Raw genomic sequence first — 23620 nt, 5'->3', positions numbered from 1 at the left:
TTTTCAAAAGTCACATTTTAACTATTGAAACTTTCCATTTGCTGGCTCCATTTGTTTGACAAAAAATGCTTCCAATGTAGTCAAAATCAGCTGATATACATGGTAGCTAGTCCTTTAATTAATAAATATTAGCATTCCATGGATACAGAAGCTATCAAATGTAACTAGTCATTTAAAGGGGTCTGGACATTTCCTTTCACAAGCTAGTAGCCTGAAATGTATGTGTACATAATATTGTGCTTAGACATGTGTAAGGAATTTACACACTGAGATTAAGGATGGACCATGGCCTCAAGGCCATACTTAGTGGGGATAGGGAGGGGGTACAGAGATGGAGAAACAGCTGGACACAAAGGGCCCTTGCACTTATATACTGTCAGTGTAAACTTCACCACTGAACTACAATAGACAGGTTTATTCAAAATATTTGCTATCAAAGGAAAAGTTTTCAACTCTCTTTAAAAGCAAAACAGACTTATATATAATAATTACAGTATATATATTGTATGTAATGTATATGTTATTATGACATCTATTTATAATCTATACTATGAGTTTGCCATTTTCCTCTAAAAAGAAAATTCATTGCTTGAAAAATAAACATGTCAGCTGGAGACATTTTAATGAATTTGTAATTCATTACAAATTTTATTTTGATTCAGTATCAAACTGGTTATGCTGCAGTTCATGAACTGCATGTTCATGAACTAAATATTCATGAACTGTCATCAATTTTTTTTCATGAACAGTTCATGAAGCATTGTTTTCTATTTTCATTTGGCCATTTAATGTTCATGAACAGTTCATCAAATGTTCATGAACTATTCATGAACTGTCCATGAACTATTCATGAATCTGTTCATGAACCTGTTCATGAACTATTCATGAACATGTTCATGAACTATTCATGAACAGGTTCATGAACTAAATATTCATGAACTGTGCATGAAAATGCTGTGTATTATTTCCATTAGGCCATTTAATGTTCAAGAACATTCATGAATGTTCATGAACTTAGTTCATGAACTTTTGATGAATAGTTCATGAATAGTTCATGAATGTTCATGAATTATTCATGATCGATTCGCAGGGGAACATACAGGGAGTCGCTACATACAGGGAGTCGCTACATACAGGGGGTCGCTCTCCCTGTACATATTACTACATATGAAATTTGAGAAAGATCCTTTCAGTACTTTCTGAGATATCTGGGTTATAACACTAACAAACTTCAATTATCAAAATCCAAGATGGCTACCTGTCATCCATCTTGTTGACCGATCGGTACGAAAATGCAATATGCACAATTAAGGTCCTAACGGAACCTCCATATAAAATTTGAGACAGATCGCTTCTTGAGGCTGAGTACTTTCTGAGAAAAAGTGGTAACAAACTTCAATTGACAAAATCCAAGATGGCTGCCTGGCGGCCATCTTGTTGACCGATCGGTCCCAAAATGCAATATGCACAACTAGGGCCCTAGGGGAACCTACATATGATATTTGAGTTCCTGCTATCAGGTTTTACATTACTACCTTTAGTTCTTGTTTAGACATATAGTTTTCATCCTCTTGACCATCTTCCACCACCACTAAATTTGTCTTCTTAGGGCGACCATTCTTCAGCTGGGTAGCATAGTGAAGTCCCTGTAAAGTATATTTATGTGAGTTTAATTTCCATAAAAAGTCTGTAAAATACATTTAAAGGAAGTTTCCATAAAAAGTCTGTAAAATACATTTATAGTAAGTTTCCATAAAAAGTTTGTAAAATACATTTATAGTAAGTTTCCATAAAAAGTTTGTAAAATACATTTATAGTAAGTTTCCATAAAAAGTTTGTAAAATACATTTATAGTAAGTTTCTTTAAAAAGTGTAAAATACATTTATAGTGAGTTTACATAAAAAGTCTGTAAAATACATTTATAAGTATGTTTCTATAAAAAGTCTGTAAAATACATTTATATATGTTCCCATAAAAAGTCTGTAAAATAATTTATAAGTATGTTTCTATAAAAAGTCTGTTAAAACATTTGAAGTTTCGATAAAAAGTCTGTTAATTCTTAAAGGAATAATGGCTAAAGTAATCATGACATTTGGCTGCTGAAACACTGTCAACGTAGAAAGATTCAATACTTTTTGGGCCCAATAAAAAGGACTGAAGTCAACACTATCCTCACCATTCGCTTCTCTCGATTACTTGAGCTTTGACCATTCCAGATAAACATCATCTGGTTTTTCGGAACATCCAGAATAAATATATCTCCCTTGTTCATTTCTGCCCAGGAAACCGTGGAAACCTACAAATATGCAAATCAGTGGTGGTTCTATTGGTGTTCATGGTTATAATGAACATGTTTATGATGAAGTCCTGATTATAATGAACATGTTTATGATGAAGTCATAATTATAATGAACATGTTTATGATTAAGTCATGGTTATAATGAACATGTTTATGATGAAGTCATGATTATAATGAACATTATGATGAAGTCCTGATTATAATGAACATGTTTATGATGAAGTCCTGATTATAATGAACATGTTTATGATTAAGTCATGGTTATAATGAACATGTTTATGATGAAGTCATGATTATAATGAACATGTTTATGATTAAGTCATGGTTATAATGAACATGTTTATGATGAAGTCATGATTATAATGAACATGTTTATGATGAAGTCCTGATTATAATGAACATGTTTATGATGAAGTCCTGATTATAATGAACATGTTTATGATTAAGTCATGGTTATAATGAACATGTTTATGATGAAGTCATGGTTATAATGAACATGTTTATGATGAAGTCCTGATTATAATGAACATGTTTATGATGAAGTCCTGATTATAATGAACATGTTTATGATGAAGTCCTGATTATAATGAACATGTTTATGATGAAGTCCTGATTATAATGAACATGTTTATGATGAAGTCCTGATTATAATGAACATGTTTATGATGAAGTCCTGATTATAATGAACATGTTTATGATGAAGTCCTGATTATAATGAACATGTTTATGATGAAGTCCTGATTATAATGAACTTGTTTATGATGAAGTCATGGTTATAATGAACATGTTTATGATGAAGTCATGGTTATAATGAACATGTTTATGATGAAGTCCTGATTATAATGAACATGTTTATGATGAAGACCTGATTATAATGAACATGTTTATGATGAAGTCCTGATTATAATGAACATGTTTATGATGAAGTCCTGATTATAATGAACATGTTTATGATGAAGTCCTGATTATAATGAACATGTTTATGATGAAGTCCTGATTATAATGAACATGTTTATGATGAAGTCCTGATTATAATGAACATGTTTATGATGAAGTCCTGATTATAATGAACATGTTTATGATGAAGTCCTGATTATAATGAACATGTTTATGATGAAGTCCTGATTATAATGAACATGTTTATGATGAAGTCCTGATTATAATGAACATGTTTATGATGAAGTCCTGATTATAATGAACATGTTTATGATGAAGTCCTGATTATAATGAACATGTTTATGATGAAGTCCTGATTATAATGAACATGTTTATGATGAAGTCATGATTATAATGAACATGCTAGTGTCTTATTCATGATTATAATAATGCCACTGGTGTGAACACTTACCTCCGCTGCTCTGATATGGTGCTTGCCCTTGACCTTCATCAGTCGTACTGTAAAGGTGTGTTCCACATGATTGAATCCCGACCTAGCTCCACCGTTCATATAGCTGCATACAAAATATCAGCTTTTAATATTGTTTTTACAATATATATAGAACATGTGTTAATTGCCTCTAACATCAACTTGCGAAGTATTTTGCATGTGAATCACAACATAATAATGCGTCTCACAGGATAAAAGGCATATGCAGACCTGCCTACCTAATTTTGTTGTGAACTGTAGTTCCTTGAGTAAACAAGAGGCCCAGAGTGCCTGTATCGCTCACCTGTTGTTTTTTTTTGAGTAATTCTGTAATTTAGTAATTAGTGATTCAAAAATCACAAAGACTCTTAAAATTAGAAAAAATAGCAAAACTGACTCCATTATTTGTTTAATTTTGAATCCCAACCATATGATGATTTTGAATCATCACCCTATAAGGATGTTTAAAATAACCATTGCATTATGACTCATGTGCTCTCCCATGCTTAGTTTCAGAGAAGAAGTCGTTTATATGGAAATAGCCAAATTGTCCCCTTTTGGCCCCGCCCCTCAGGACCCAGGGGGGTCAGCCCCATCATTTGTACATTTTTGATTCCCCGCCCTATAAGGATGCTACCATTACATTATAGATGCTATCCCATGCTTAGTTTCAGAGAAGAAGTTGTTTATATGGAATAAGCCAAATTAACCCGTTTTGGCCCCGCCCCTCAGGCCCCTGTGGGGTCAGCCCCATCTTTTACCAGGTAACTTATCTCATATGTAAACAACAGTCACATGTTACCAGGGAACTTATCCCATATGTAAACAACAGTCAAATGTTACCAGGTAACTTATCCCATATGTAAACAACAGTCACATGTTACCAGGGAACTTATTCCATATGTAAACAACAGTCACATGTTACCAGGGAACTTATCCCATATATAAACAACAGTCACATGTTACCAGGGAACTTATTCCATACGTAAACAGTCACATGTTACCAGGTAACTTATACCATATGTAAACAACAGTCACATGTTACCAGGGAACTTATCCCATATATAAACAACAGTCACATGTTACCAGGGAACTAATCCCATATCTAAACAACAGTCACATGTTACCAGGGAACTAATCCCATATTAAACAACAGTCACATGTTACCAGGGAACTTATTCCATACGTAAATAGTCACATGTTACCAGGGAACTTATCCCATATGTAAACAACAGTCACATGTTACCAGGAAACTAATCCCATATATAAACAAGTCACATGTTACCAGGTAATTTATCCCATATATAAACAACAGTCACATGTTACCAGGTAACTTATACCATATGTAAACAACAGTCACTTGTTACCAGGGAACGTATCCCATATATAAACAACAGTCACATGTTACCAGGAAACTAATCCCATATATAAACAAGTCACATGTTACCAGGTAATTTATCCCATATGTAAACAACAGTCACATGTTACCAGGGAACTTATATATCACAGCTGTTAGAAGTGACTACATAGGATCTGTCTTTAGGGTGACATCCTCAAACTTACATTGTTAAAGATTCAATTTTACTATTTATTGTTTTCTTTCAAACTGCTTACTTAATTGCTTTTTTCTTGAAATAATCAAGGAATGCCTTTGATTCATGGTTTTCAACTTCACGATGTTGGACTGGGGCGCCCCCTAGATGATCGTCCAGTTCCACTGTTTTAATGGCCGCTGTTCCTGCCTCATCCTGAAATATACATTTCACCAATCAATAAAATCCTTTCGTCTTTCCATATTGGACTTACCTCCCTTGCAGGTAGGTATCAGTCATAACCTCATCATTATATAACGTACGTCGCTTTCTATGAAAAGTTACACTCAAACCATAACAATAACATAAGAATCAATACCTACATGCAAGGGGAGATAACTCCATAATATGCAAAAATAGAATAAAACTAAACTTGAACAAGAGGCCCATTGGGCCTGTATCGCTCATCTGTTTCAGACTAAGAACACAAGCTACGAACTTGAAGGCTTTTAGATTTATGAACTTAATCTATTTATTTCTACAGATTGATTTTAAAGAATTTGCTATATTTCCCCTATTGGGCCCCGCCCTCCAGGCCCCTGGGGGACCAGACCAACCGTTTATTCAAAATTGATTGCCCTTCACCCAAGGAAGCTTCAGACCAAATTAGAAATAACATGGTTCGTGCAGAAATTGAAAAAAATATTCAAGGACTTTTCAAGGCATTTTTTGTCATTTTCAAGGCCCCATTGAAATCAAATATAGATTCAATCAATACATAATCAAATGGTCGGTCAGTTAAAACTTCTGAAACAATTGCCGAATTGATCATTTACATACCATGCAGGAACAGTTCATTAAATGAAGTTCTAGACCAACCGCAATTCATACATACAACACTAGACGATCAGATATGCATCAGACAATTCGCACAAGGACAAATTTGTATTATGAATTTTTTTTACCTTCATCGACTCGTGCATGGAATGAATTTCCATTATATATAAGAGATAATTCCTCTATTAAGGTTCTCAAAAACTACTTTGAAACTGATATCACAAGAACACCGATTAGCTATTTTAACACAGGTAATAGACAAGACCAAATACTTCATGCTCGGTTGCGTCTAGAATGCAGTATATTAAACCAACATCTTTACAGTAAAAATCTTAAGATTCACCTCGTTGTGCATGTGGTTTTATTATAGAAGATTCCTTTCATTTTTGTTCAATTGTATCAAATATGCTGACATTAGGCACCAATATCTTTCTGGTATATTCACAAAATATAATATCGTTGACGATTTAAATATCCTTTTATGGGGTGATCCTTCATTTGAAAATAAAATGAACGAGGAAATTTTTGTTTCGGTACAGAAGTTCATCTTTTACTGCAAAAGATTTTAGTAATTCATACCTTGTATAGTTTTCTTGTTTTTTCACTGGGGTTTCAATCAATATAACTTGTCAAACCACATAATTAATTCATAATTATAACTTTACATTTACTATCACAAAATTATTATTTTAAATGCCTGCAGTAGATGTATAAGTAAATCATATATATTTATCACTAAATTGAAAAGTAACTATAAAATTAATTGTCTATTGACAGTATATTTCTATATTAAACAATTAATGTACTACGGAGAAAAAAAATATATATATATAGAGAGAGAAATATCTCTACTTAAGTATAAATGTATTGTCTCACTGGTTGTTCTGTTATTGTGTATATGTCCATGTCAAAACGCCGTGCTTTTATTTTAGGAGAGGAATTAATACAAGCTCTTAGCTTGTTTTCCCATCCTAGCTGTCTGTATGTATTGGTGTATATGTATGTATATATTTGAATAAATATTGTTAAACTAAGTTCTAGGATGTCTAAATCAGAACGCGAGTACGGAATTAAAAATCTGGATTTTAGGTTGATTCTCCCACAATACTTCCGCGGTAAGTTTGTTCAAAGTTATGTTCATTTTACATATAAGACAAATTTTGAATAAGAAATCAAATATCCTTTTAGAACAAATGTATTTTAAGGACTTTTCAAGGCCATTTCATTAATTCACGGACTTTTCAAGGCCAAACTCTTTTTTTAAGGACTTTCAAGGCCAACACTTAAATTCAAGTACTTTTCAAGGCCTGTACCCACCATGAATAAATCCCTTCTTTCCTACAGAAGAAGGATTTTAAGGAATTTGCTATATTTCCCCTATTGGGCCCTGTCCCTCAGCCCCTGGGGAGCCAGGGTCACCGTTTATACAAAATTGGTTCCCCTTTACCTAAGGAAGCTTCAGTCCAAATTTGTCGAAAATCCATCCAGCCGTTTATGATAAGTAGGGATTTTTGTGAAAAGTTGACGGACGCCGCGCCATTATATAAGCTCACCGGCCCTTCGGACCAGGTGAGCTAAAAATTATATTTTTAGACATAAAAAATTGATCTAATTCTAAAACAGGTTTCAGAACATTAACATGCACAATTCAGTCATGAAGTATCATGAAATATACCAGAGATCACCTGTGTTGTGTATTGTCTCTGATAATCTGTAATACAACACTTTTCCATATGTTACAATTCCGTCATTGCCAACCCAAATCAAAATTCTTCATGGGCTACACACAATCTTAACTCAGAATTTATTCATACTTTATGCAGTTTAATGTTGAAAGAAAAAGCTATTTCCTCATTGGATACTACAGAGTTATCTGCCCTTGATGGTACCATTTCTTGTGTCCTACTTACCTATAGCCATAAAGGCCATAATCAATGCCTGCCTGCATAAGGACCTTTGTGTGAAGCCATCAACAAACTTAGCTTTAGGCTACTGCCAAACAACTTTATCATAGCGATTTCAATTTTCGAATTGCATATAAAATTTATATGTACTTATAGTTGAAACATTTTTGGAGCAATTCATTATCATTAAATCTAATTGACAACAAAATATGGGATATGTAATAGCAGAGGAAAATTTGTTTTCAGTAAAATGATGGAAAAGAAGAAATTCAAACAGATGATGAGGAACAATGATGTGTACCTGTGAGCTCTCAATCCCGAATGACAAGGAACAATGATGTTTACCTGTGAGCTCTCTCTCCCGAGTGACAAGGAACAATGATGTTTACCTGTGAGCTCTCACTCCCAAGTAACAAGGAACAATGGTGTTTGTAATTACCTGTGAGCTCTCACTCCTGAGCGACAAGGAACAATGATATTTGTATTTACCTGTGAGCTCTCACTCCCAAGTAACAAGGAACAATGGTGTTTGTAATTACCTGTGAGCTCTCACTCCTGAGCGACAAGGAACAATGATATTTGTATTTACCTTTGAGTTCTCACTCCCGAGTGACAAGGAACAATGGTGTTTACCTGTGAGCTCTCAATTCCGAATGACAAGGAACAATCATGTTTACCTGTGAGCTCTCAATTCCGAGTGACAAGGAACAATGTTTACCTGTGAGCTTTCACTCCCAAGTGACAAGGAACAATGGTGTTTACCTGTGAGCTCTCACTTCCAAGTGACAAGGAACAATGATATTTGTAATAACATGTGGGCTCTCACTCTCGAGTGACAAGTAACAATGATGTTTGTAATTACCTGTGAGCTCTCACTCCTGAGTGACAAGGAACAATGGTGTTTGTAATTACCTGTGAGCTCTCACTCCCGAGTGACAAGGAACAATGGTGTTTACCTGTGAGCTCTCACTCCCAAGTGACAAGGAACAATGATATTTGTAATAATATGTGAGCTCTCACTCTCGAGTGACAAGTAACAATGATGTTTGTAATTACCTGTGAGCTCTCACTCCTGAGTGACAAGTAACAATGATGTTTACCTGTGAGCTCTCACACCAGAGTGACAAGAAACACTGGTGTTACCTGTGAGCTCTCACTCCCAGCGACAAGAAACAATGGTGTTTTCCTGTGAGCTCTCACACCAGAGTGACAAAACACTGTGTTTACCTGGGCTCTCACTCCCGAGTGACAAGAACAATGGTGTTTACCTGTGAGCTCTCACTCCCGTCCCGAGCGACAAGGAACAATGGTGTTTTCCTGTGAGCTCTCACACCAGAGTGACAAGAAACACTGGTGTTTACCTGTGAGCTCTCACTCCTGAGTGACAAGGAACAATGGTGTTTACCTGTGAGCTCTTACTCCCAAGTAACAAGGAACAATGGTGTTTACCTGTGAGCTCTCACTTCCAAGTGACAAGGAACAATGGTGTTTACTTATGAGGTCTCACTCGTGATTGACAAGGAACAATGATGTTTACCTGTGAGCTCTTACTCCCAAGTAACAAGGAACAATGGTGTTTGTAATTACCTGTGAGCTCTCACTCTAGAGTGACAAGTAACAATGATGTTTACCTGTGAGCTCTCACTCCCGAGCGACAAGGAACAATGGTGTTTTCCTGTGAGCTCTCACACCAGAGTGACAAGTAACAATGATGTTTACCTGTGAGCTCTCACTCCCTAGCGACAAGGAACAATGGTGTTTGTAATTACCTGTGAGCTCTCACCTACGAAAGACAAGTAATAATGATGTTTGTAATTACCTGTGAGCTCTCACTCCCGCTCGATAAGTAACAATGGTGTTTGTAATTACCTGTGCGCTCTCACTCCCAAGTGACAAGGAACAATGGTGTTTACCTGTGAGCTCTCACTTACGAAAGACAAGTAATAATGATGTTTATAATTATCTGTGAGCTCTCACTCCTGAGTGACAAGTAACAATGATGTTTACCTGTGAGCTCTCACTCCCGAGCGACAAGGAACAATGGTGTTTTCCTGTGAGCTCTCACACCAGAGTGACAAGAAACACTGGTGTTTACCGGTGAGCTCTCACTCCCGAGTGACAAAGAACAATGACTTTTTGTAATTAGCTGTGAGCTCTCACTCCCGAGTGACAACGAACAATGATGTTTGTAATTACCTGTGAGCTCTTACTCCCATACTATAAGGAACAATGGTGTTTACCTGTGAGCTCTCACTTCCAAGTGACAAGTAATAATGATGTTTGTAATTACCTGTGAGCTCTCACTCCCTAGCGACAAGGAACAATGATATTTGTAATTACCTGTGAGCTCTCACTCCCGAGTGACAAAGGAACAATGGTGTTTACCTGTGAGCCCTCACTTCCGAGTGATAAGTAATAATGATGTTTGTAATTACCTGTGAGCTCTCACTCCCGCTCGATAAGTAACAATGGTGTTTGTAATTACCTGTGAGCTCTCACTCCCAAGTGACAAAGAACAATGGTGTTTACCTGTGAGCTCTCACTTCCGAAAGACAAGTAATAATGATGTTTGTAATTACCTGTGAGCTCTCACATCCGCTGGAAAAGGAACGATGGTGTTTGTAATTACCTGTGAGCTCTCTCTCCCGAGCGACAAGGAACAATGGTGCTTACCTGTGAGCTCTCACTTCCAAGTGACAAGTAATAATGCTGTTTGTAATTACCTGTGAGCTCTCACATCCGCTCGAAAAGGAACGATGGTGTTTGTAATTACCTGTGAGCTCTCTCTCCCGAGTGACAAGGAACAATGGTGCTTACCTGTGAGCTCTCACTTCCAAGTGACAAATAATAATGCTGTTTGTAATTACCTGTGAGCTCTCACTCCTGAGTGACCAGTAATAATGTTGTTTGTAATTACCTGTGAGCTCTCACTCCCAAGTGACAAGGAACAATGGTGTTTACCTGTGAGCTCTCACTTCCGAAAGACAAGTAATAATGATGTTTGTAATTACCTGTGAGCTCTCACATCCGCTGGAAAAGGAACGATGGTGTTTGTAATTACTTGTGAGCTCTCTCTCCCGAGCGACAAGGAACAATGGTGCTTACCTGTGAGCTCTCACTTCCAAGTGACAAGTAATAATGATGTTTGTAATTACCTGTGAGCTCTCACATCCGCTCGAAAAGGAACGATGGTGTTTGTAATTACCTGTGAGCTCTCTCTCCCGAGTGACAAGGAACAATGGTGCTTACCTGTGAGCTCTCACTCCTGAGTGACAAGTAATAATGTTGTTTGTAATTACCTGTGAGCTCTCACTCCCTAGCCAGAAATGAATGTCTGTCTCCATTGCCCCTTTGATGTCTTTAATCTGAAATTAGATTGTTGTTAGTCTGAGAAACCATAAAACAGATGACCCAAATAACACCAAAATCACACGAAGCATGTAACAAAACACAACAATCTAAATCTGGATCAACTGTCAAAATAATGTGTCCAGTCAATCTGTATGGATTGTATGATACAAACATTGTTGTTTTTTTATCTCCAAACCCATGATGTAATGTAATAACGGCGTTTATCATTAATTAAGAGGTCCAAAGGGCCTGTATTGGTCACCTGGTTTGTTATACTTACTACATGTATTACTGTGGCCATAAATAAGTTTGTATCTCAAACAAGGATTACATGTACACAATGTCACCATTTACATACAAGTGATTATTTACATAAATATGAATTTACAATACAATTCCGTATTATTTGTATTTTTATATATAACGTCGAGACATGGATAGGGAAACAAAGGGGAAAATGTATCGCCGATATATAACAAAGAGATCAGTTGTCAGGTACGTAATGTTTATCAAAGAAGCATCTTGATTGAAAGTTCACTGGACATTTGGGCCAACTGAGCTAAAAATAGTTAATACAACAAAATGTGTTGAGATGAGAACACAAGCATTAAACACTCAAAATCACATTCTAATTATTTTAGGTGTATTAATAAGAAGTTGGTGTAATATTCTTAGCATTAGGTTGTAATTACACAGTATTATCGCACCTCGGACAGAAATGTCCCCAAATGATTGGCGGAGAGTCGTCACGTGGTGACCCCCTAACACTTTATAGGGGGTCAGTAAATTTTATTATGGTGCAATATGGCGGCTGTCGCCCTCGCTTCAAAATTTAAACACATTCTCTACAACTAAATATACCACTTCATTACCGTAAAACTATATATTACTTGTTAATTTTTGTGTAAAAATAATTTTAATCGTTTTAATACTTCAAATTAAATTAAATGCATTTTTTTAAATACGAGTTGCTTCCCCTACGCCAGTTTGAAAGTTGATGACGCGGCGAAAGTCAAACATAGCAAATCAAGCGTTTTCTAGACTGTGATTATAAACAAATGGAGGTGTTCGGACCCACAGACCAATCCTCACTCTACAACCAATTTATCGGCATAACTTTTCAGTGATTATCTCAGCAAGAATGCACAGATGATCAAGGAGATTGTGCTTAAAATGTTATATGATGGATGTTTGTGTCACTCTTGTTTGTGATGCTTTCAATATACAGACGATCTGGTGTAGTATTGAGGTAAGTTAGGCCTACTGTGTACATAGGAATGTCGAACTTATTGTTGATTTATGAATTATTCAGTATTATTCTGCAGGTTCCTTATACAGTGTATTTGAAAATTCTTGAAATTAATAAATGAATAAATAAATGTATAGCCTACTGAAGTAGGCCAATTATTTTAAAAGTGTCGATTGTTTGTTATCATTTGCCAGTATGATTTAAGTTTGATTTCATATTCTTGACCAAACAAATACTATGAAATAGAGTCAATGAAACAATTAAATGGTCCTCGATGCGATAAATTCGTTATATAGTCAGTTACTGACCCCCTATAAAGGCATAGAGGGTCAGTAAGAAGTATAGGAGGCTCGGGCTACGCCCTCGCCCCCTATAAATCTTACTGACCCTCTATGCCTTTATAGGGGGTCAGTAACTGACTATATAACTAATAATATAAAATCTAGATGACATGACTATGTATTGTAAAATACATAAAACGACAGAACAATGGCATGGCCATGCTTACTAACAATGGAATGGCCATGCTTACTAACAATGGAATGGCCATGCTTACTGTGATCTCAGTGAAATCTAGATCTATTGGGGTAAAAAAATACAAAAGCAGAAAATAATGGGAGGATGTGGGTGAAAAGTACAAATTTCTGCTGCTAAATATCATCACCTTAATACTTGGCCACTTCAACCCAGAGGTAGAAGACTAGTGGTAGAATGTCAGACACCTTAACCACTCAACCACTGTGACACACAGGTAGAAGACTAGTGGTAGAATGTCAGACACCTTAACCACTCAACCACTGTGACACACAGGTGGAAGGCTAGTGGTAGAATGTCAGACACCTTAACCACTCAGCCACTTCAACCCAGAGGTAGAAGACTAGTGGTAGAATGTCAGACACCTTAACCACTCAGCCACTGTGACACACAGGTGGAAGGCTAGTGGTAAAATGTCAGACACCTTAACCACTCAGCCACTTCAACACAGAGGTAAAGGACTAGTGGTAGAATGTCAGACACCTTAACCACTCAGCCACTTCAACCCAGAGGTGGAGGGCTAGTGGTAGAATGTCAGACACCTTAACCACTCAACCACTGTGACACACAGGTGGAAGGCTAGTGGTAGAATGTCAGACACCTTAACCACTCAGCCACTTCAACCCAGAGGTAGAAGACTAGTGGTAGAATGTCAGACACCTTAACCACTCAGCCACTGTGACACACAGGTGGAAGGCTAGTGGTAAAATGTCAGACACCTTAACCACTCAGCCACTTCAACACAGAGGTAAAGGACTAGTGGTAGAATGTCAGACACCTTAACCACTCAGCCACTTCAACCCAGAGGTGGAGGGCTAGTGGTAGAATGTCAGACACCTTAACCACTCAGTCACTTCAACCAAGAGGTGGAGGGCTATAGTGGTAGAATGTCAGACACTTAACTGACTGTGGTAGAAGAAGTAGAAATGACACCTTAACCACTGGGTTGTAGGGATGGGAGGGGATTAAGGAAACACTGGCCACCCAACCTTATCCTCTGATGTCAATCAGTTTGTAATGAAGACTGGTGTAAACTGACCTCTACACTTAATGTTAATGCAAACACAAATCTAGGCTTTGATTTCACAAACAAACCACGGTTGTTAATACATCTGATAACAGCTCTCATCAAGTCTGTATTATTACGGTCCTTTTTATTAAAGAATAAGATTTTTTATTATACATTTTTTTGTATTCTGGAATTATTGTGAAATCAAAACAATAACTTAGGAGCAACTAAATCAAAACAAAACAGCTAGCAGATGACCAAGGCCAGTAGCACAGCTAGCAGATGACCAAGTTTTACCAGTAAAATACCTTCATGTTGTCTAACCCTCGCCTTCCACCTATCTCTGTAAGCTGACACGACAAAAATTCATCTCAATATAAACTTGTTAAATACAACAAGAGATCCCAGAGGGATCTTGGCGCTCATTATTGAATGATCTATGCTGGTAAAAGGAAAGAAGAATCTCAATTTTTATCACAATTTGACCTGGATATAACGATAACTTTTGTTTGTCCCCAGGGTGGACAAGATTGACTCTATACGGATCAGGTGGGTCTACATTTCAAACAAGAGGCCCAGAGGGCCTGTATTGCTCACCTGATTTTTTTAGTAATTATCACAAAGACTCCGACAATTAGAAAATTAGCAAAATTGACTCCCAAAGTTTAAGTTTGAATCACAACCATACAATGATGCTATTGATACCATACAAATATGGTATCCAATACAAAGGTTCAGAGACAAAGTAATTTAAATGAAAATAGTAGCCTAATTGACCTTTTTGACCCCGCATCTATTGCTGTCTAAGGCCCCGGGGGTCAGCCCTATCATTTGTACAATTTCAAATTCCAACCCTATAAGGATGCTACCATTGCATTATGAGTGCTCTTCCATGCTTAGTTGCAGAGAAGAAGTCGTTTATATGGAAATAGCTAAATTGACCCCTTTTGACCCCATCCTTCCGGCCCCGGGGGGTCAGCCCCATCATTTGCAAAGTTTTGAATCCAAACCCTATAAGGATGTAACCATTGCGTTATGAGCGTAATCCCATGTTAAGTTCCAGAGAAGAAGTCATTTATATGAAAATTGACAACTTTTGACCACGCCCCTCAGGCCCCCCAAGGGGTCAGTCCTATCATTTATACAATTTTGAATCCTCACCCTATAACGATGCTACCATTGCATTATGTGTGCTGTCTCATGCTTGGTTTCAGAGAAGAAGTCGTTTATATGGAAATAGCCAAATTGACCCCTTTTGACCCCGCCCCTCAGGCCCCCCGGCCGGTCAGCCCTATCATTTGTACAATTTTGAATCCCCACCCTACAACGATGCTACCATTGCATTATGTGTGCTGTCTCATGCTTGATTTCAGAGAAGAAGAAGTTTATATGGAAATAGCCAAATTGACCCCTTTTGACCCCGCCCCTCAGCCCCCTGGGGGGTCAGCCCCATCATTTGTACAATTTTCAGTTAGTAGCCCATAAGGATGCTACCAGTAAAATTTTGTTGAAATCCGACCAGCGGTTATGGAGAAGAAGTCGATTGTTGATGGACGACGGGCGCCGAACGCCGGACGCTGCAGTATCCCATAAGCTCACCTCGGTCCTTCGGACCAGATGAGCTAATAAACTTAAAGAAAAACACTCAGTATATTGAAATAGTGATATGAAGTCTCAGAAAACTCCCTTCGGTACTTTTTGAGGTTTACTGTAGGAGGGACGGACAGACGGACCACAGACAAATGACGATTTGAATAAGTCCATCAGTTGATGATAGGCTCTGATGATGGTAGCTATAGGCTAATAACTATACAAATACCATTAAAATCACCTGTCAAATCTTTGAATGAAAACCAATTGCTATTATGTATTACAATTAAATCAATTTAATATAAAACATAAATGGGGAAAATGAATTTCATAATTTGATCATTCAAGAAAACTGACGAAATCAGAATCCAAAATCCTCAGTTATCATGCAAAATTTTGTTTTTATGATTAATTTCAGATAAAGACTATATCAGTGTATTTTGCTACAGATATAAGGTCCTTGCTGTTCCAGAAAACTCCTTTTTCATATGTCTAGGTTTTTCAAATCCATCCTTTGCTTTTGGGTCTTTTCAAGGCCTCACCGTATGTAATTGTCTTAAAAACGATAAATCTGAGAAAATGAAATTTCAAGGTTAAAAATGCTCCACCATTCAGTTGCAAAAGTTACTTACTTTGCACCATTACCACCATTGAAAAGTTTGAGCTTCTGATTTTACTTCAAGATAAAAATATCAAAAATAATTAATTGCATCCCGAAAAAATTCTGTGGCACTATGTCCTATATGGAATGAAGTACTGATTGTGCAAGCACCAAAACCAACTAAATTATTTCATATCATTTTTTGTGTTAAATAATCATATATATACACGATTAAACACCAATTATTGTTCAAATGATCAGTATCGTTTATGCTCGTCAGCGATGGAGCATCTTTAATAAACACTAAATTTTATAGAAATTTATAACAGAAACCTTGACAATGAAAATAGAAAATAACAGAAACCTTGACGAAGAAAAAAGTAAATAACAACAGAAACCTTGATGATTAACATAGTAAACAACCGAAACCTTGACAATTAAAACAGTAAACATCAACAGAAACCTTCACAATTAAAAAAGTAAATAACAAGAGAAACCTTTACAACTAAAATAGTAAATAACAACAGAAACCTTGACGATGAAAAAAGTAAATAACAACAGAAACCTTGACAATTAAAATAGTAAACAACAGAAACCTTGACAATTAAAAAAGTAAACAAGGACATAGTCATTCAGATCCCCCGCCAATGGAGATATCAAAGCTGAAGTAAATTTGATTGTGGAGACTTATGTGTATGAAAAAAACCAGGAAAAAGGAAGTTGAGCTAAAGAAAGATGGTGTATAATTCAAGTAGAGCGGGGCTGCAATTGTTGAATCAGGTATACAGCCTTGACATTTATATTAGACTATATACACAAAGATGGGTGGAGTTTTGCAAAGTAACATTTACCATTTACCATGATATTTTCAGCAATGTTTCCATGGTAACGGAAAAAGTGCAAAAAATGAAAACCTAAAAAAAACAAAAGGTACGACTATAGACCATAAAAAGAATGTGTCTATGAAGTTTCGTGGAAATATCTCTGCTGGTTTTAGATTTGTGCTCCGGAAACGATTCTTACGCAAAAATCTGCCATTTTCAGCAATGTTTCCGTGGTTACAGAAAAAAGTACAAAAAGTGAAAACCTTAAAATAGCAAAAGGCACTACTAGACCATAAGACTAATGTGCCTATGGAGTTCCGTGCATATATCTCAACCGGTTTTAGATTTATGCTCCGGAAATGAACCTGCTACAAAAATATGATATTTTCAGCAATGTTTCTATGGTTACAGAAAAAAGCATGAAAAGTGAAAACCTAAAAATAGCAAAAGGCACTACTAGACCATAAGAACAATGTATCAATGAAGTTTCATGGAAATATCTCTGCTGGTTTTAGAGTTGTGCTCCGGAAACGATTCTTACACAAAAATCTGCCATTTTTAACAATGTTTCCATGCTTACAGAAAAAAGTACAAAAAATGAAAACCTTCAAATAGCAAAAGGCACTACTAGACCATAAGACTAATGTGCCTATGGAGTTCCGTGCATATATCTCAACCGGTTTTAGAGTTATGCTCCGGAAATGAACCTGCTACAAAAATATGATATTTTCAGCAATGTTTCCATGGTTACAGAAAAAATGCAGACAATGAAAACCTAAAAATAGCAAAAGGCACTACTAGACCATAAGACCAATGTGTGTATGAAGTTTCGTGGAAATATGTCTACTGGTTTTAGAGTTATGCTCCGGAAACCATTCGTACGGACGGACGGACGGAACCCATTTGTATATCCCCCGCCAACTTCGTTGGGCGGGGGATAATAACAACAGAAACCTTGACGATGAAAAAAGTAAATAACAAAAGAAACCTTGACAATTAAAATAGTATACAACAACAGAAACCTTGACTATTAAAATAGTAAACAACAGAAACCTTGACGATGAAAATAGTAAACAACAGAAACCTTGACAATTAAAAAGGTAAATAACAGAAACCTTGATAATGAAAATAGTAAACAACAACAGAAACCTTGACAATTAAAATAGTAAACAACAGAAACCTTGACAATGAAAATAGTAAACAACAACAGAAACCTTGACAATTGAAATAGTAAACAACAGAAACCTTGACAATGAAAATAGTAAACAACAACAGAAACCTTGACAATTAAAATAGTAAACAACAGAAACCTTGACAATGAAAATAGTAAACAACAGAAACCTTGACAATTAAAATAGTAAATAACAACAAAAACCTTGACAATTACAATAACAAACAACAACAGAAACCTTGACAATTGAAATAGTAAATAACAACAGAAACCTTGACAATGAAAAAAGTAAATAACAACAAAAACCTTGACAATTAAAATAACAAACAACAACAGAAACCTTGACAATGAAAATAGTAAACAACAACAGAAACCTTGACAATGAAAATAGTAAACAACAACAGAAACCTTGACAATGAAAATAGTAAACAACAGAAACCTTGACAATGAAAATAGTAAATAACAACAGAAACCTTGACGATGAAAATAGTAAACAACAACAGAAACCTTGACAATGAAAATAGTAAACAACAACAGAAACCTTGACGATGAAAAAAGTAAATAACAACAAAAACCTTGACAATTACAATAACAAACAACAACAGAAACCTTGACAATGAAAATAGTAATTAACAACAAAAACCTTGACAATTACAATAACAAACAACAACAGAAACCTTGACAATGAAAAAGTAAACAACAACAGAAACCTTGACAATTGAAATAATAAACAACAGAAACCTTGACAATGAAAATAGTAAATAACAACAAAAACCTTGACAATTACAATAACAAACAACAACAGAAACCTTGACAATGAAAATAGTAAACAACAACAGAAACCTTGACAATTGAAATTGTAAACAACAACAGAAACCTTGACAATGAAAATAGTAAATAACAACAAAAACCTTGACAATTAAAATAAAAACAACAACAAAAATCTTTACAATGAAAATAGTAAACAACAGCAGAAACCTTGACAATGAAAATAGTAAACAACAACAGAAACCTTGACAATTGAAATAGTAAATAACAACAGATACCTTGACAATTAAAATAGTATACAACAACAGAAACCTTGACAATGAAAAAAGTGAAAACAACAGAAACCTTGACAATTAAAATAGTAAATAACAACAGAAACCTTGACAATGAAAATAGTAAACAACAACAGAAACCTTGACAATTACAATAACAAACAACAACAGAAACCTTGACAATGAAAATAGTAAACAACAGAAAACTTGACAATTAAAATAGTAAATAACAACAGAAACCTTGACAATTACAATAACAAACAACAACAAAAATCTTTACAATGAAAATAGTAAACAGCAGAAACCTTGACAATGAAAATAGTAAACAACAACAGAAACCTTGACAATGAAAAAAGTGAAATTAACTGAAACCTTGACAATTAAAAAAGTAAATAACAACAGAGACCTTGACAATTAAAATAGTAAACAACAACAGAAACCTTGACAATTACAATAACAAACAACAACAGAAACCTTGACAATGAAAATAGTAAACAACAGAAACCTTGACATTACAAATAGTAAACAACAGAAACCTTGACAATGAAAAAAGTAAACAACAGAATCCTTGACAATGAAAAAAGTAAATAACAACAGAGACCTTGACAATGAAAAAAGTAAACAACAGAAACCTTGACAATTAAAAAAGTAAATAACAACAGAAACCTTGACAATTAAAAAAGTAAATAACAACAGAAACCTTGACAATTAAAATAGTAAATAACAACAGAAACCTTGACAATTAAAATAGTAAACAACAGAAACCTTGACAATTAAAATAGTAAATAACAACAGAAACCTTGACAATACAAATAGTAAACAACAGAAACCTTGACAATGAAAAAAGTAAACAACAGAAACCTTGACAATTAAAATAGTAAATAACAACAGAAACCTTGACAATTAAAATAGTATACAACAACAGAAACCTTGACAATTAAAATAGTAAATAACAACAGAAACCTTGACAATTAAAATAGTATACAACAACAGAAACCTTGACAATGAAAAAAGTCAACAACAACAGAAACCTTGACAATGAAAAAAGTAAATAACAACAGAAACCTTGACAATTAAAATAGTATACAACAACAGAAACCTTGACGACAACAACAGAAACCTTGACAATGAAAAAATAAATAACAACAGAAACCTTGACAATTAAAATAGTAAACAACAACAGAAACCTTGATGATGAAAATAGTAAATAACAACAGGAATCTTGACAATGAAAATAGTTCAACAACAGAAACCTTGACGATGAAAAAGTAAACAACAACAGAAACCTTGACTATAGAATTAGTAAATAACAGAAATCTTTACGATGAAAAAGGTAAATAAGAAAAGAAATCTTAACAATGCAAATAGTAAACAACAACAGAAACCTTGACGATAAAAAAAGTAAACAACAACAGAAACCTTGACGATGAAAATAGTAAATAACAACAGAAACCTTGACGATGAAAATAGTAAATAACAACAGAAACCTTGACGATGAAAATAGTAAACGACAGAAACCTTGACAATTAAAAAAGTAAATAACAGAAACCTTGACAATTAAAATTTTAAATAACAACAGAAACCTTTACAATGAAAATAGTAAACAACAGAAACCTTGACGATGAAAATAGCAAATAACAGAAGACTTGACAATGAAAATAGTAAACAACAGAAACCTTGACAATTAAAATAGTAAACAACAACAGAAACCTTGACAATGAAAATAGTAAACAACAGAAGCCTTGACAATGAAAATAGTAAACAACAGAAACCTTGACAATTAAAATAGTAAACAACAACAGAAACCTTGACAATTAAAATAGTAAACAACAGAAACCTTGACAATTAAAATAGTAAACAACAACAGAAACCTTGACAATTAAAATAGTAAACACCAACAGAAACCTTGACAATTAAAATAGTAAACAACAACAGAAACCTTGACAATGAAAATAGTAAACAACAGAAGCCTTGACAATGAAAATAGTAAACAACAACAGAAACCTTGACAATTAAAATAGTAAACACCAACAGAAACCTTGACAATTAAAATAGTAAACAACAACAGAAACCTTGACAATTAAAATAGTAAACAACAACAGAAACCTTGACGACTAAAATAGTAAACAACAACAGAAACCTTGACAATTAAAATAGTAAATAACAGAAAACTTGACAATTAAAATAGTAAACAACAGAAAACTTGACAATTAAAATAGTAAACAACAACAGAAACCTTGACGATGAAAATAGTAATCAACAACAGATACCTTGACGATGAAAACTGTAAACAACAATAGAACCCTTGACAATGAGAAGAGATCCCAGAGGGATCTTTGATCTTTGCGACCACCAAGGAATGATCTATGTCTGATAATGGAAAGAGGGATCTTTTTTCTGCTTATCAAACTTTTACTACATACTACATATGAAATTTGAGAAAGATCCTTTCCTTACTTTCTGAGATATATCGCAGTAACAACCTTTAAACTATCAAAATCCAAGATAGCTACCTATTATTATAAGGCCATCTTGTTAACCGATTGGTCCCAAAATGCATTATGCACAACGAAGGTCCTAGGGGAACCTACAAATGAAATTTTAGACAGATCCCTTCTGTACTTTCTGAGAAATAGCGGAAACAAACTTCAATTATCACAAGAGATCCCAGAGGGATCTTGGCGCCCACCAAAGAATGATCTATGTCTGACAATGGAAAGAGGTATCTTTTCCCTGCTTTTCAAACTTTTTTAAACATACTACATATAAAATTTGTGACAGATCGCTTTAGTACTTTCTGAGAAACAGCAGTAACAAACTTCAACAATGATGTCCAAGATGGCAGCCGATTGGCCATCTTGTTGACCGATCAGTCCCAAAGACACTATGCACAACTAGGGCCCAAGGGGAACCTACTTTTGGAATTTTAAGAAAGATCCCTTCAGTGATTTATGAGAAATAACAGTAACTATCAAAATCCAAGATGAAGGCCAGGCGGCCATCTTGTTGACCGATCAGTTATAAAATGCAATATGCATAACTAGGGACCTAGGGGAACCTACATTTGAAATTTGAGAGAGATCACTTCAATACTTTCTGAGAAATAGCGGTAACAAACTTTAACTATCAGAATCCAAGATGGCGGCCTGGCGGCCATCTTGTTGACCAATCAGTCCCAAAATGCAATTTGCACAATAAGGGCCCTAGGGCAACCTACATTTGAAATTTGAGAGAGATCCCTTCAGTAGTTTCTGAGAAATAGTGGTAACAAACTTTAACTTTCAAAATCCAAGATGGCTGCCTGGCGGCCATCTTGTAGACCGATCAGTCCTAAAATGCAATATGCATAACTAGGGCCCTAGGGAAACCTACATGTGATTTTTTAGAGAGATTCCTTAAGTACTTTCTGAGAAATAGCGGTAACAAACTTTGACTATCAGATTCCAAGATGGCAGCCTGGCGGCCATCTTGTTGACTGATCTGTTCCAAAATGCAATATGCACAACTTGGGTCCTAGGGGAACCTACATATGATATTTGAGACAGATCCCTTCTGTACTTTTTGAGAAATAGCAGTAACAAACTTTAAATACCAAAATCCAAGATGGCTGACAGTCGGCCATCTTGTTGACCAATCAGTCCCAAAATGCAATATGAACAACTAGGGCCCAAGGGGAACCTACATATGAAATTTGAAAAAAAAATCCCTTTAGTACTTTCTGAGAAATAGCAGTAACAAGAATTGCTAACAGACGGACTGACGGAAGGATGGACGGACGGAAGGACGGACGGACGACGGACCACAGACGAAAAGTGATTTGAATAGCCCACCATCTGATGATGATGGGCTAAACATAGTAAATAACAACAGAAACTTTGACAATGAAAACTGTAAACAACAACAAATTTTTGAATAGATTATCTAATATCATTAAAACTTACAGATAATACAATGTAGGAATCACCCTTGTAGAAATTCCCATACTGTTCCTTTGGCACGGCCACCACTTTCAATTGCTGAAATTTGAAAAAAAAAAACAATTGAAACCAGGAGTACATATACATGTATATGGATTGATTCTGGTAAATAAGCTTTGAAATTATTCAAGTGTTTCATTTTGGTGTAACATCTCCCAGAGTTAAAACTGGACCAGTCAGTTAGTGTATGATTTCTTGTAACTCAGCTGTTTAATTGTTGTTTGTTCATTATGTTTAATTTTTATTTGTTTTCATACTGAATCTGACTTTCTGATTGGCAGATACTTTTTCTTCATACTACTATGAAGGAAGAAATTAGAGAATGGCGCGAAAAC

At 35.4% G+C, this 23620-nt stretch overlaps 1 protein-coding gene across 1 annotated transcript in view; it reads right to left on the bottom strand.

Moving 5' to 3' along the window:
• Window positions 1–23620, bottom strand: part of LOC138310421 (villin-1-like) — a 183597-nt gene that overhangs the window by 98739 nt on the left and 61238 nt on the right. The window contains 6 exon segments of the mRNA XM_069251637.1: window positions 1536–1646; window positions 2178–2297; window positions 3649–3751; window positions 5281–5414; window positions 11239–11304; window positions 23250–23324. Coding sequence (XP_069107738.1) covers window positions 1536–1646; window positions 2178–2297; window positions 3649–3751; window positions 5281–5414; window positions 11239–11304; window positions 23250–23324 — 609 coding nt within the window.

Source organism: Argopecten irradians, chromosome 16, assembly GCF_041381155.1.
Source record: "Argopecten irradians isolate NY chromosome 16, Ai_NY, whole genome shotgun sequence".
NCBI lineage: Eukaryota > Metazoa > Mollusca > Bivalvia > Pectinida > Pectinidae > Argopecten > Argopecten irradians.
Note: the sequence above shows the minus strand (reverse complement) of the source record. Positions and strands in the feature narration are given on the sequence as shown.